This window comes from Girardinichthys multiradiatus, chromosome 17 (genome assembly GCF_021462225.1).
Source record: "Girardinichthys multiradiatus isolate DD_20200921_A chromosome 17, DD_fGirMul_XY1, whole genome shotgun sequence".
Lineage (NCBI taxonomy): Eukaryota > Metazoa > Chordata > Actinopteri > Cyprinodontiformes > Goodeidae > Girardinichthys > Girardinichthys multiradiatus.
Window position 1 is genome coordinate 13,870,011 of NC_061809.1, and position 15,890 is coordinate 13,885,900.

The 15,890-nt window shown below is 39.4% G+C and overlaps 2 protein-coding genes across 2 annotated transcripts; one reads left to right on the top strand and one right to left on the bottom strand.

Annotated features, from left to right (window-relative positions):
* Positions 1–339: 339 nt before the first annotated feature.
* Positions 340–6,941, top strand: LOC124883054 (aldo-keto reductase family 1 member B1-like). Its single transcript, XM_047389912.1, has 10 exons — positions 340–496; positions 1,652–1,819; positions 1,923–2,039; positions 2,197–2,274; positions 3,238–3,360; positions 4,626–4,732; positions 5,354–5,435; positions 5,643–5,726; positions 5,825–5,907; positions 6,318–6,941. The coding sequence occupies exons 1-10, from the start codon at positions 431–433 to the stop codon at positions 6,358–6,360; spliced, it is 951 nt and encodes a 316-aa protein (XP_047245868.1). The 5' UTR covers positions 340–430; the 3' UTR covers positions 6,361–6,941.
* On the bottom strand, positions 6,459–13,599 carry LOC124883056 (aldo-keto reductase family 1 member B1-like). Its single transcript, XM_047389913.1, has 10 exons — positions 11,975–13,599; positions 11,186–11,353; positions 10,469–10,585; positions 10,279–10,356; positions 10,063–10,185; positions 9,847–9,953; positions 9,670–9,751; positions 9,138–9,221; positions 8,850–8,932; positions 6,459–7,529 (listed from the first exon to the last, which is right to left on the bottom strand). Exons 1-10 carry the CDS (start codon positions 12,038–12,040, stop codon positions 7,487–7,489), a joined length of 951 nt encoding a protein of 316 aa, XP_047245869.1. The 5' UTR covers positions 12,041–13,599; the 3' UTR covers positions 6,459–7,486.
* Between the last annotated feature and the right edge of the window lie 2,291 nt (positions 13,600–15,890).

Here is a 15,890-nt window from a genome sequence, read left to right on the forward strand (position 1 = left end):
TCGGTGCATGAGTGCATGGATTTATTTGATCCATGATTTAAAACGTTTTAAAAATCAAATATTGTTTGCATTCCCCTTAACATTAACGTTTTATTTGCTTTGATATATCACATTAAACCCAAATCAACTCTCACTCTAAATCTTTGAAGCTTGTGGTTTTAAAATGTGAAAAAGTCTAAGGGGTGTGTATCCTTTGGCAAGGCGCTGTATAATTGTAAAAGACATATGAAAGAGAACACCTCTTCTATTGCGTGTTGCGATTATTAATAGAGAGTTTTATATTCCCACCGCCTAATAATAAACGGAGTGGCTGAGGCTCAGCTCCAATAAAGGCTGCTAAAAGGCATCACTAATCGATCTCCGACGCTCGCACTGCGTTCTGTACGCCGTCCTGCTCGTCACATTCAGGCTCTGCTTGTCCTTTGCAGCAATGGGAACTACAGTGAAACTTAACACAGGTGCTCAAATCCCCATCCTAGGACTGGGCACATGGAAGGTGAGTTTGTTTTTGACCTAATAAGGCGTTGTATATAAGTTTTAGCAAATAGTTCACCTATTTTAGGTAAGCTAGTGAAGCGTTTCGAAGGGAAGACGAACAAAACACCCCTCTAGGATAACATAAAGTTTGGTTTTACTTCCTGGTTTGTGCCCGTTTTTCATGTTTAAAGGTTTGACAGTGTGTTTTTATAGCTTAATGCTGATTATTTCTGTTTTTATAGCTCGCATCTTGATAAAGTTTCTTGCACCGACCATGGCTAATATACACTCCTCCATGCAGGCAGTTTTTAGAAACAGGAGTGCTGCACAGCTTAAGTAACTTCCCAGTTAGGCGACCCGATTCCCTTTTTCTAATAGCTAAAACGTTTGAACAGAGACGCCCTTACAGTCTCCTTGTAGTAAAACTAATGTTATTATAACAGATATGCTGGTTTCACTTTAGCTAGCAGGGTTTCAGACAGCCACGACTGTTCTATTAAGTAACTCCAATCTGAAAATGTTAAAGAATAAATGGCTTTTCGGTGCTGTCTGGAGGACTATGGAATTTGTTCTATTTTCCGGGTCTAGATAAGTATGGGAAAAAATAATGGAAAATGTGTGAATTTAAAGACATATTGTGTAAAAGTTGTATCCTTCCATCCCTCGCCTGTCTGTCCACCCATCCATCTATCCATTCATCTATTTATCCATCTGTCAATCCATCACTTCCTCTGTTTATCCTTTCATCTATCTATTGCTCCATTCAGCTGTTTATCTATCTATCCATCCATTTATTTGTCCTGCCATTTGTTCATCCATCCTTTCGGTCTTTTCTTTCATTTTCCTCTTTCTAGACTATTTATTTATTTATTTTATTTTTTTTGCAGGTTTTAATAAGTAGAACCTGGCCTCTGTAGAAGTTGCTAAATATGTACGGTGAACGTTTGTTTTTAAACTTTGAGTCGAAAAAGGTTTGTAATTTTGATAAGCTAAATGAGTCAGAACCCCGAATTACAGTCTAAGCACCTTTTTCCTAAATAAAAATCGTGTTTATTTTTTTTTCTTCCTTACACAGGCAGCTCTGACATACATCGTGTCTCGAGGTTTAGATATATACAGGACTAAAGATGCTTGTGTTTAAACCACCATTCATTTTTTTTTTTTATTCTATTAGTCTCCCCCCGGTAAGGTTGCAGAGGCAGTGAAAGCAGCCATTGCAGCTGGTTACAGGCACATCGATGGAGCGTACATCTACCAGAACGAGGCAGAGGTGGGCGAAGGGGTCAACGCCATGATCAATGAGGGTGTGGTCAAAAGAGAAGATGTTTTCATTGTCAGTAAGGTAAGATGTCTTTGCATGTAGTTTAATGTCTGCCACAAAAAGGATATACTATAAATGTTGCAGATCTCTGAATGCTGGTTTCCTAAATATGTTTGTTTCATAGCTTTGGTGCACATTCCATGAGAAGTCCCTGGTGAGGCAAGCTTGTGAGAAGACGCTCGGTGATCTTAAACTGGACTACCTAGACCTTTATCTTGTCCACTGGCCCATGGGGTTTAAGGTGAGAAAACTTCTTTCACAGATTAAAGCTTCTACAGTCATTTTAATAAGCCACTTAAAATGTGTCATAAATGGATTTAATGTACGTTCAAGTCTACTGACTGGTCAGTTTATTAGAAACGTGGTGCTAAATGTTGGTAAATAAATGTTTCTTTCAGTCTGGTGGTGAACTTTTTCCATTGGATAGTAATGGAGAGGCAATCAGCGATAATACTCATTTCCTGGAGACATGGGAGGTAAGCTGATCAAACATAACTTATCTCATCTGAAGTTGGCTAAAATACAAACATTACATCCCAAACAGCCAAGTCATGAAGATACAAAACTGATTTAAGCAAAAAAGCAACTTTTCTTTTTGTTTCCATTCTGTTACATCATCTTAAAATTGGCTGCACGGTGGCGCAGTTGGTAGCACTGTTGCCTTGCAGCAAGAAGGTCCTGGGTTCGATTCCTGGCCTGTGGTCTTTCTGCATGGAGTTTGCATGTTCTCCCCGTGCATGCGTGGGTTCTCACCGGGTACTCCGGCTTCCTCCCACAGTCCAAAGACATGCCTGTTAGGTTAATTGGTCTCTCTAAGTTGCCCTTAGGTGTATGAATGAGTGTGTGTTGCCCTGCGATAGACTGGCGACCTGTCCAGGGTGTACCCTGCCTTTCGCCCATAGACTGCTGGAGATAGGCACCAGCTCCCCCGCGATCCACTATGGAATAAGTGGTAGAAAATGACTGACTGACTGACATCTTAAAATGGATTAATTTGTATATCTTTTTTTTTTTTTACATAGCACTTCTGATACAATAATATATACTTCCAAGATTCTGACTTTCAAAAAGATGCCTAAGTCGAATTTCAACTAAGGGTTCTTTAAAGTTTTTTCTCCTTACCTTTCTGGAACCTTTTTGTCTACCTAGGCTGTTTTATTGTTTTATTGTTGTGTTTCAAGTTGGGTGTCTGAAACCCATGCCGTTTATGTAGGTTACAGGGGGTCCTCCTCCTGCAGTAGAACCGCTGCGGTCTGGGGACACCGATTTCCACCCACCACAACAGCAGAAACCAGAAAAAAAGTTAAATCAGACCAACACTGTCTTAATCTGAGAGAGTTTACTAAGAAGCTTAAATTATAATGCAAGCTGCGTTGTGTATTTATTTTTTAAGCATCATATTTGATGTACTGTTTTTTTTCCTCTGTTTTTATTCTCAGGCGATGGAAGAGCTGGTCGACGCTGGTTTGGTCAAAGCTATTGGCATCTCCAACTTCAACAAGGAGCAGATCGAAGCCATTCTCAACAAGCCAGGCCTGAAGTATAAGCCTACCAACAACCAGGTAAGCCGGAGGTTTACGTTAGCCGCCACATTAATGGTCAGTAAACACTGGTGAAAGATGTAGCAGTTGCTGTTTATATTGCGTGTTCAAACAAAGGAAATTGCAGGAAAATAGCAACATGTCCAGTTTGTGCCTCTGTGGAAGGGTATAAGTAATGCCATTATCTGCCTTTTCCAATCCGCTCTGAGAAATAAATCTCCTGGTAATTAATCATGGGCCGGAGCAACTTTCCCTCAGGCCAGACCAATTAGATGACGTGACCTTATATTTTTGTGCTTCTTGAGATCCATTGCTCACAATCACTGTTCTGCTTGTGCTTTCTTATAAGATTAAAGGGTCAGTTGTTTTTTTTCCATCTGCCTTTTGTGCTCATGTATACCAAACAGAGTTCTTCTGTGCTTCATATCAGTGAATATGTCCTTTTAAAAGCGAGGGTCTCTTTTTTAAAAGGACATATTCACTGATATATTATTTGAGATGCCTTTTACTTTTGAACTTTTTCCATATTTTGTCACATTACAACCGCATGCGTCAATGTATTCTATCGGGATTTTATGTCATAGAGCAACACAAAGTAATTATTCACTTTTAAGTGATGAAAATTATGTTATGATGTTAAAATGTTTTTACTTTTAGTTAAAAAAAAATCTGAGCAGTGTTGCCTAATTTACTCTTATTAGATAATCTTAACTAAAATCCAGTGACCGAATTGACATTCCCATAGACTGGTTTAGATCAAGCTGATGTTCACAGATTCTTTGCATCCAGTGTGGCAGAGTTAAGCCATTTTCAACGAAGATGGGCAAAACTGGTGGAGAATGAACATTTTTCTTGCTGTGTATTTTTCTTTTCTCGTTTTATACAACCAGTTGCTGTGCAAATGGTTCCTGTTTTACAGATGGGGAGTCATCTTTCTACCTATGTAAAGAACCAGATCTTAAGCTTAGGGTGCAACCATCAAATTCTGTTCTGTTTTGCAAGAAAATGTTTTAAGACCGTTACACCTAGCATGCTTTAAATGCTTCAGCTAGGGGAAGGTCCGTTCAGTAATAAGGTGGAGTAAAATGCAATTTATGCACTACTTTGTGTTGGTTAATCGTGCCTGTAACATGTGAAGGGGTTTAAGGTCTATAAATACCTTTTGCAAAGCTCTGTTCTGCAAAAATCCAATGAAACCCATTTTGGTTTAATCTCGGTATAATGTGTCTTAAGCGCTGGCCGACTTGTTCTATGGTTTAAGAGTATTGAGAGTGTTTTCCTTCTAGATTGAGTGCCACCCGTACCTGACCCAGGAGAAACTTATCAACTACTGCCACTCTCAGGGCATCACCGTGACTGCTTACAGCCCTCTTGGCTCCCCTGACAGACCTTGGTAAGTTGGACTTCACAGCTGCATTAAAGGGGTGCCACAATTTGCAAATTGGGTTAGGGGTTTGTAGTCATTCGAATTACTTTTTCAGTTGCAGTTTCTCCTTCAAAAAAAAAAAAAAAAAACCTTTTACCATGCTGCTCACAATGAAACACAACCACGGATAGAGATTGTGTTGGATGCTTCAGCTGTGTTTGTAAGAAAGCTTAAACAATAATCCTTAAAAGCTACGTTGTTCAAAGCAAAGTGCTTTGTTTAATAAGTGGGAAACTAAACCTCTCTTTAGGTTTAGTCCGTGCTCGATTAACTACAATCCCTATGAAAAAAAGCTGTGTGCTGAATAATCAAAGTCCTCTGAAAACTAAGGAAACAAGCTAGCTTAATGAAGAACTTTTTGTAGCAGTGTGATAAATCAGATATGACACTACGAATGTTTTAGATTAAGTGTTTTTCGAACTACAAATACAGCTTCCTGAAACATCTAAGTGATATATTTGGTAATTTGTGAACTAAACGTTGGCTACAAATCCTGATGTAGCTGATGTAGTAAGATTGTTTCATGTTGCTGGTTGTTCTCATTGCAGTCAAGCAGTGATTGATCCTTGTAAATAAATGCAATTTCAGGGCTAAGCCAGATGACCCCTCGCTTTTGGAAGATCCCAGCATTAAAGCCATCGCCGACAAGCACAAAAAGACTCCTGCTCAGGTACAGAAAACCTTTTAGGAGTTATGATTATGTCACAAAAGTAAATGCTGGTTCCTCTTTCGGTCCTCTCTGCATGCATCAGTAATCTTTACCTAGAAGATAAGGGAAATGTCGTTTGATGCTGCTGCTATTTGTCTATCTCTGACTTTTATTAAGCCACATTATGATAACATGTTTAATATCCTGCCTGCTTCCTGTTTTTCCCAGGTCCTGATCCGCTTCCACATCCAAAGAAACGTGATTGTGATCCCAAAGTCCATCACTCCACAGCGCATTCAGGAGAATTTCCAGGTAATTCAATGAGCAGTTTTTACTTTGCTTTTCAGAGCACTGTTATAGTGTGCTTCTCTTGCTCTGAATTTGGCCCAAGAGCTGTCTAATTATTCCAGGTGTTTGACTTTGAACTAACCGCGGAGGAAATGAAGACCATAATGGGATTCAATCGGAACTGGAGAGCCTGTCCCATGCATTGGTAAAATATATTTCCTATTGTGCTCTTATTTGTGTATGATTGTAGGATGATTTAATTTCAGGATTAATGTTTGCAGCAAATATTTGATATTAAAAAATAGTCATGTTTATGATTTATTGTCATTGTTGACTTCATAAAATTAAATCCGTGTGAAGTACAAGTTATTTTACATTTTGAGGGAGTTAACAACTGCACCTAACAAGAGGTAGAACATATTTCCTGTATTTTGCAGCAATGATAAGAATCTGCAGATGTTTTACCTTACCTTACATTATTACATTTTGTCTAACTCATAAAATCCAGTAAGCCAGCTAAAGTGGGCAGGATAGCAAATAGTGTTTACAGATGAAAGGTCTAAATAAGAGGTGCTTGCTATTACATACCTGTTTTTATCTTTCTTCTCTCTGCAGGGGGGTAAAGCACAAGGACTACCCTTTCAATACTGAATTCTGAAAGGATGCCACCCGATTTTCCACAGGCGCACAAGTCCGCATCCAAACTTTCTGGACTCGCTCATTTTCCTGAAGAGTTTTTTTTTTTGTCCGGGGCAGTGTTGATTATATTGGCGTAGTTTTCTTTATCCCTTTCTTTGTTACACTCTTCTGTTTTTATTGGGAATTGAGGTCCGTCTTAATTGTTATCATCAATGGTAAATAACAGGATTTCTTTTTTTCTAAATCTAACTTCCAACATTTTTTAAAAAGGGGAAAATCTCCCTTTGCTGAACTTTTTCATTACAAAGGTCAGAGTACTTTTATGATAGGCCCTGTTGCATTTAAATACACTCCTTCAATTTGTTACTTAGGCGGAGAGAACCATGCCTTCAGGTTTACAGGTTTTGTTTTTTGCAAATTTCCAAGCATTTACCACTGAAAAACATGTTGCAGTCCAACAGCTTGTCTTTGGATGATTCATGTGTGGCACTTTGCAGTCATGTGTATTAACCCTGTTACGAAACAACCTCTAGCTTTCACTTCTCATTTGGTCTGTGTATTAAGCAGTACAATAAAATCATGTGGGGTGTTATGTCACAAGTTGATGCAGGTTCCTATTAGAAATGGGGTATTTTCTATGAAATGTGGGGCTTTCAAGTAGAAAAGAGTCATTAAGAGACATTTAAAATCCCATTTTAAACAGCAAGTCTTATTTATTCAAAAAAGCCAGTAGATATCAGTGCAAAAAAAAATTACAGAAACATTAGAGAAAAAGCATAACGGAAAAGTAACTAACCGTTACTGATGTCTTCCTTACTGTAAATGCTGTTGCATTTTGTTAATACGAATCAATGTTCACAGTCCAATGATTAGAGCTGATATCTTCATGATAAGCCTGCTTCATCTACGTTTCAATCATAACTGCAAATCAGTCTTCTTTAAGACCCTTTACTTCCCTTTTACTTTCCAAATTTTTGACCTTCCAAGTTAGCCGGACATCAGAGCCAGTCTTCCCCTTTAACCACTCCACTACCAATTTTGGTATAAGCTTTCCTGCAGGCTCCAATAAACAAGTAGTAATTTAATTAAACTGTGTTCATTTTGTTTCTCAAAGAAGTATCAAAACAGCAACAGTGTTGCATCGGCTAGTATTCTGTATTGAAGGGGTAGTCTTTATGGTTTGCAGCCCTGTTGGGGGGGAGAGAAAAGGACCATTGTTAGACTTTAGGACAAGAAACATCAGTTGACAGTTTTATACCTTCATACTGTTTCTTTTCGAAATTATTCATACTCCAAGAACTTTTCACATTTTGTCTTATTACACATGCCTGTATATTTCATTTTGTTTTGAACCACCTTTCACCGCGGGTATGGCTCCAAGTTATTTGGAGTACGTCTCTACCAGCTTTGCACATCTAGAGGTTATAGCTGTGCAAAATGGCTTAATCGCAGTCAGGTAGGATGGAAAGAATGTCTTGATCAACTGAAAGGTTGACCGACATGGACTTGGGGATGAAATTGATCCATATTTCAGGGATTCGTTAACTCGTAACCACTATGAACTGTGAGGGGTAATACACGTTTGCTGGACATATGTGACAGAACAAAGTAAGACCAGCAGCAACTGTTCAGTGTGTCGGTGTGAACTGAATGGTTACATTGTGTCATCCTCCAGTGTCCAGCTAGTCTGAAAAATATGTTGTTCAGCAGAATCTGATGAAGCTAATAAAAGGCTGAAGCTGGGGCATCATCCTTGGTTGAGTTTAAAGCACTGAATGCAATTGGACAGTGTGCCAAAGATAGCGACATGGTGCTCAATCAGTGGGAAAAATCTCCCCGGGGAAGTCCCCCGCTGGTCGAGGCTGCGAGTTGAAGCCACGCCCCTTTGATTTGGCAATTGCAGCAATATGAGCTGAAAGTTTTCCCACCACTGATCTCAGAGGACCGCCTTGTATGTTAATAAAGGACAAAGGGACTTGGAATGTTCATAGTGAAACTAGGTATGGGACTGAAGAAAGGCATCCCCACAGCAGGATGCTGCCACCACCATGTTTCATCTCTTGATGGGATTTCCAGTTCTATTCTGTGTATGAGATGTCCAAAGCTTGGCATAGTGTTTCAAAACTTCACCACTGCTTTATCCCCGACCTGTCTGCTGTGTTTCTTTGTCTTCGTAATGCTGTTTGTTCACTAATGTTCTCTGAGGTCCTCACAGAACACCTGGATGTACACTTATGATTATTTACATTTATTTGGATCCTATTTGATTAGCTGCAAATAATTTTAGTAAGGGGTATCAAGGTTGAGAGGGCTAAACGCAACATTTTTCAGATGTTTATTTGTCAGAAGTTTTGAAAACCATGTATCAATTTCCTTTCAGTTCACAGCTTTGCATTACGTTTCTGTTGCCCCTCATACAGTAAAATCCTAATAAAATTAAATGCTTTAACAGTAATATGACAAAAGGTGAAAAAGTTCAAGAGTTATAGATGCATAATTTCCACATACCACTTTGCTGGGAATCCTCTCCAGTTCTTGTTCAAGCCCAGGATTGCCCGCATGTCCTCTTGGCTTAACTCAAAGTCAAATAACTGCAAGAGAGAAGAGATACATTTCAAAGGTAGAACACACAGCTCAGGTTGCTGTGCCTAAATCCTAAAACTGTAAGAAAATCAAGCAAGCAAGAAAATCATTTGGGATGTTCGTCTGAGTCTAGATATGAAACCAGTCAGCCTCAAATCAAATGAATCTTCAGTCAAATGCAGTCAGTTCTGAATGCTAATGGGGTTGTTTTACCTGAAAGTTCTCCTTTATCCGACTAGGTGTTGCTGACTTAGCAATGACTGCCACATTTCTCTGCGTGTGGAACCGCATGAGAACCTAGGTGGGAAATACGAGAGGAGAAAACCGACTGTTGCATGATATCATTTTGGTGGTGCCCCAAAACACCATACAAATTAACATCTTGTGATTTCTGCAAGTCTGCCATGTGAGCACTGATGGTTATCAGTTGCCCTAGTTTTTCAGACTTTGAAAGCGTTAGATGGCTTTCTGTCGTTTCATCATTCACTGCTGACCAAAACACATCACCACAGTACAATATTTTCTTGTTCACTAAATTCTAAAGTTCACTAAAGTTCACATGCTGCTGCTATCGGTGATCTTGTAGTGCAAAGTCTGAGGCATCCTGTGCAAAAGCATGTTACATAAAAAGAAAGATACATAAAAATATTCACCACATTCATGTTTCTATTAGGCGTCTATAATCTTTATGGAAGACCAAAGCAAAGGCGTTTTAATTTTAAGGGATCCTTGGTTCCTGTCTTACCTGTGCTGGAGTTTTGTTGTATTTTTTAGCAATGGTCAAGATGGTCACATCTTCTAAAAGACGGGGGTCATCAGAGGAAGCCCTGTCAAAGGAAACAACTTGTTTACAGTTAGAGGTTATTTAGTTTCCCTGAGTGATGAAACCTCTGTGAGTTCTGCAAATGGCAGGTGCTCTTACCAGGGTCTGTCTGGAGAGCCAAGGGGGCTGAAAGCTGTGACCGTGATGCCCTTTGAGTGGCAGTAGTTGATCAGCTTCTCTTGGGTTAGATATGGGTGGCACTCAATCTAAAGAAACACTCAGATGTTACAGATCTAGCCTTATTTATTTATTTATTTGTTTTTTGCTTTTTGTATAGTTTAGAACATTAAGTTGTATGATGAAAATGTTTTTCACCTGGTTGTTGACTGGCTTGTGTTTGAGGCCGGGCTTGTTGAGAATGGCTTCAATCTGGTCTTTGTTGAAGTTGGAGACACCAATGGCTTTAACCAAACCATCATCCACCAGCTTCTCCATTGCCTTTTAGAGAAATTACACACTTGTGTTATAGAAAAAAAAAACTCAAGTCACGTGCACAAGTCTGTTAGTTTAGTGACTTTTATTTTAAATTACCTGCCATGTGTCCAAGAAGCAGCTGTCATCAGTAATTATTTCATTGTTCTCATCTGATGGAAAGATCTTATCCCCTGGCTGCGAGGGAAAAATACAGGTCTTAAACTCTGAGCATCAAGCTGGATGTAAAGAAGTTATGAAATATGAGTTTTAGATTGTAAAATAAATGTCAACAATTAGCCTGTCTGACCTGCATTCCTACTGGGAAGTGCAAAAGGTAAAGGTCCACATAGTCCAGTTTCAGGTCTTTGAGAGTTTTCTCACATGCTCCCCTTACCAAGGATGGAATATGGAAGTTACACCATAACTGGGAAACACAAAGAGAGCTACTATTGTGACCACAATATCTTTTGCCAAAGGGACATCTTTCTCATAGACTGCTCTCCAATAAAGACGGGATGCATATGGCCTTCTGATGGGGGCCAGAACCATCCCTGCCAAAATGCCCTTTTAGAATAATGGCTCATTTATATTTTTATTTACCCTGCATTGGGTAACCTATTTTATCAAGGAAATAATCACTAGGAGGAATCATAGGCTTTGGCTCACACCAGTTATTTTCTTGAGTTGGTAACCATTCGCTTTAAATGGAGCAGGTCCCACTTTACCTCTCAGACACTCGTGAGGGGCAGTGTGAACAACATAAATTAGTTTATGATGTATATCGGGAATCAATGATAGGCACTGTGGAAGTGAAAGGAATGAGCTGCTTCAAGAAAAGCTCTGTAGTCTTGATAAACATATGCCTGTTGTGAATTATCTGTAATGTAAGTTAAACTAACAGAACTTAATGTTATTTATAGGCAGACAAGCCACATTTTCAGCATGAAATTTTGATTTGCATGGTGTAGATTAGCACTTTACATTTGAGGAATCTGGAACAATTTGGAACAAGAAAGCAGCTCACCTTACTGACGATGAATAAATCCTCTCTCTTTGCCACTCCTTCTTTAATCATAGCACCAACTCCAGTCCCGACCTCTTCTTCGTTCTCGTAGACGAAGGCACCATCTATGTGCCTGTAGCCGCTGCTTATAGCCACCTTCACAGCCTCCGCGACCTTACCTGGTTCGGCCTGCAAAGGTGACGCAAATCCAAGAAAAGTGAAAACATTCAGGCTTAAAACATTTTTGACATTAATTTAAGGCCCATTTTGTGAAAGTAGTAAGTAATGTCACAATTTTTTCAAATCACTTTAACGCGCAAATGACCTAAAAGTTACTAAATTAAATCCTGAATCAAGCCAGTGTTGGTACGTCCTGTTCTTTTTTACCATGGTTTTAATTATGTCCACATTTTCAGTTTTTTTTATTTTTTATATTCCTATCTTCTCAAACAACCGAACAATCGTATCTCAAAAAACTACAAGTCTCCCACATTTAGCATGTGATATGTTGCCCTTCATATTTTCAGGTACAGATACAACTCTGACCTTTACACAAACTTCAGCAGGCAGGGCTCAATGTGCAGTAAAATGTTAATATTTACCATCTTGCACAGACAACACAATGGGATTGTAACAATTGTGCTGCTTTGTTCTACTCCAGCGACTCTGGATATGCATTACATGAACACATGTATATAATAGATTAACTAAACGCTTAAAAGAAGCATTCCGTGGAAGACAGGACCAACATGGACAACCCCGCAGTGTTCAATGAGCAGCAGGAGGAAATATGCAAAAGCACAGCCTTACCCTCCAGGTTCCCAGGCCGACTATGGGCATCTTGGCTCCATTGCAGAGTGTAATTGCAGGAATCATCTTGATGATTTTGTATGATGATTTTAATCTAAATTGGTAGCTCAACAAGTAGCCTGTCAAACCAAAAAGATTTCTGCTACTAGCTGAAGGTGCAGGCAGCCTTTTATTTGATCATGAAATGGGAGGGGTTAAAGTCATTGGTGACATTTGGCATTGCACGGTGCATATTGAAATAGACTGACTGTGTAGATGAGGGTTTTTTTTAACATACCGTGAAATTAAGCCAAATTGGAGAATAACGCCCTATTCATTCATTAATTTATTCATTCTTCAAAGCAACAATATATATACGCTATAGAGCCGGTTTGTTGCTTAAATAATGATTGAATGGATCTTAAAGAGGTATTATAGTGCTTCTCCCAAATATGAAACAGGAAATTAACAGATTGTAATTTTAGGAGCTGCAGCCTTAAAATGTTCTTTTCTCTTGATGATTATATTTTATGCTAAAATCAAAGCACTGCAAAACAATGGAAATATGAAATAAATAGGTGTAGTGTACAAAGTTATAACTAATCTCCATGATTTGCATGCTGAGTTGATAGAACGGGAGACCGATAACATACATCAAAGTAGCTGATCAGAAATAAATGTTAAGAAAGGATGACTTAGCAGAAGATGATTCTGGTAATTTAGGGCATCTTGAAAACCTACTTAGTTGCTTTTGATAATCAAGGAGGTGAAGCATGTCTTTAGTGTGACACAGTCAGATCGGAAGTAGTAAAGTACCGTACAGAGTGACGTTGGTAGGTAATTATTAATGAGGTTGTAATTAAGCAGCAGTGGATATTTTTCTGTGGCATCCTGTTTACTGCGCATCAGTGTATTAATAAGCAGCATGTTTGATTAGGTTGACAGTGTAAATAAACCTTTTTATCTCTGTTCACTTGTGTAACACTAAAATGTTTTCCCCCTACTGTTAGTTCAATGGCAAGTGTCATCTTAGGTCACTTTAGAGGTCCAATTCTATCCAATTATATGAAGTCCAGTATGAAGTCAGGCTAAACAATCCAGTATATGTAGTCTGATTTAGAGACAGCTTTATACTGTTAAATTAGAACAAACTTATAATACAGTCAACTTGAGGTGATAATTTTCTGGCAAATGATGAACAAAATATATCTAAGGAAGCCTTTAGATATATTTTATATATTGCAGCAGTTTCTCATCTTGAGCAGGCATGTGGCGACAGTGGAAAGGAACCACCACCTTTCAACAGGAAAGAATCTCCAACAGAACCAAGCTCAGTCTGTGCATCTAACTGCCATGAATGACTGTGGGTCAGTAGGGCAAAAAAGAGAAGCGCTATCAGTAAACAAAGTTTGCTGCAGTAGATCTATCAATGGCTTCATCCAAGAAAAAGAGACATGCTAACATTAAAGCTCTAGCCCAGGAGTACTTTCTGTGGAGCAGGAAAACAAAGACAGTACACAAAGGTAATAGCAGCAACAGTTCTGTCAATGGTTTCATCCAGGAGAGGAAAACAGGTAAACAGAAGCACCCGAGTCAGTAATACTTTTTATGGTAGTGAAAAAGGAGAGTACAAAAATCTTTCGCCATATACAGGTCCTTCTCAAAATATTAGCATATTGTGATAAAGTTCATTATTTTCCATAATGTCATGATGAAAATGTAACCATCATATATTTTAGATTCATTGCACACTAACTGAAATATTTTAGGTCTTTTATTGTCTTAATACGGATGATTTTGGCATACAGCTCATAAAAACCCAAAATTTCTATCTCACAAAATTAGCATATCATTAAAAGGGTCTCTAAATGAGCTATGAACCTAATCATCTGAATCAACGAGTTAACTCTAAACACCTGCAAAAGATTCCTGACGCCTTTAAAACTCCCAGCCTGGTTCATCACTCAAAACCCCAATCATGGGTAAGACTGCCGACCTGACTGCAGTCCAGAAGGCCACTATTGACACCCTCAAGCAAGAGGGTAAGACACAGAAAGAAATTTCTGAACAAATAGGCTGTTCCCAGAGTGCTGTATCAAGGCACCTCAGTGGGAAGTCTGTGGGAAGGAAAAAGTGTGGCAGAAAACGCTGCACAACGAGAAGAGGTGACCGGACTCTGAGGAAGATTGTGGAGAAGGGCCGATTCCAGACCTTGGGGGACCTGCGGGAGCAGTGGACTGAGTCTGGAGTAGAAACATCCAGAGCCACCGTGCACAGGCGTGTGCAGGAAATGGGCTACAGGTGCCGCATTCCCCAGTCCTGGGCTACAGAGAAGCAGCATTGGACTGTTGCTCAGTGGTCCAAAGTACTTTTTTCGGATGAAAGCAAATTCTGCATGTCATTCGGAAATCAAGGTGCCAGAGTCTGGAGGAAGACTGGGGAGAAGGAAATGCCAAAATGCCAGAAGTCCAGTGTCAAGTACCCACAGTCAGTGATGGTCTGGGGTGCCGTGTCAGCTGCTGGTGTTGGTCCACTGTGTTTTATCAAGGTCAGGGTCAATGCAGCTAGCTATCAGGAGATTTTGGAGCACTTCATGCTTCCATCTGCTGAAAAGCTTTATGGAGATGAAAATTTCATTTTTCAGCACGATCTGGCACCTGCTCACAGTGCCAAAACCACTGGTAAATGGTTTACTGACCATGGTATCACTGTGCTCAATTGGCCTGCCAACTCTCCTGACCTGAACCCCATAGAGAATATGTGGGATATTGTGAAGAGAACGTTGAGAGACTCAAGACCCAACACTCTGGATGAGCTAAAGGCCGCTATTGAAGCATCCTGGGCCTCCATAAGACCTCAGCAGTGCCACAGGCTGATTGCCTCCATGCCACGCCGCATTGAAGCAGTCATTTCTGCAAAAGGATTCCCGACCAAGTATTGAGTGCATAACTGTACATGATTATTTGAAGGTTGACGTTTTTTGTATTAAAAACATTTTTCTTTTATTGATCGGATGACATATGCTAATTTTGTGAGATAGGAATTTTGGGTTTTCATGAGCTGTATGCCAAAATCATCCGTATTAAGACAATAAAAGACCTGAAATATTTCAGTTAGTGTGCAATGAATCTAAAATATATGAATGTTAAATTTTCATCATGACATTATGGAAAATAAAGAACTTTATCACGATATGCTAATTTTTTGAGAAGGACCTGTACACAGAAGCCCTGGCTCAGGAGTACTTTCTATAGCAAATGAAAACAATATTCAGAGATAATGACAGCAATTACTTCTTCCAGAAAAGAAAGCCATCTAAACACAGAAGCATTAAGGCTGGAGAACTTTCTATTGGATAGAAAAAGTACGAGAGTACTTTAACAGCTTTGTTAATGGCTCTTTCCAGTAAAGGGATAAAGGGAAACACAAGCATTGAGGAAAGCCAGTCTACTTTTGCAAGGACTCCAACACAGGTCACTCCAAAATCAAAGTACATAAGAATTGACATTGACACATGAGATGTGTATGAAAATGATTTCCTTTTGCAAGGAGCTGGGATATCTAGAACAGGCGCTAGAGGGCATGAGTGGTAGCATTTTAGGTGACATTATTACAGCCAATTCCACACATTGTGGGGTTGCATGAGGCCAGGTCGTTGTATTCTAGATATGTCCAGAAGGTGGGCCATAGAGATGTCTCATAGATGTGATGCCACAGGGCACATGAGGACAACTTGCCTCGTCTGTGATGTCACCACTTATCCGCTCTTGTGTCGACTCTTTATATGCTACCTCCTTGTTAAAGATTTACATGCCCACTACTGTTATTACTAGCACAGGTGTGATGTTGAAACTTACAGTGTCATTGGCTAAAATCCTAGTCATCCTATGAGTTGACAGAAAAAGGTGCTAGGTTGCACTTTAGCCCAGCAAACATC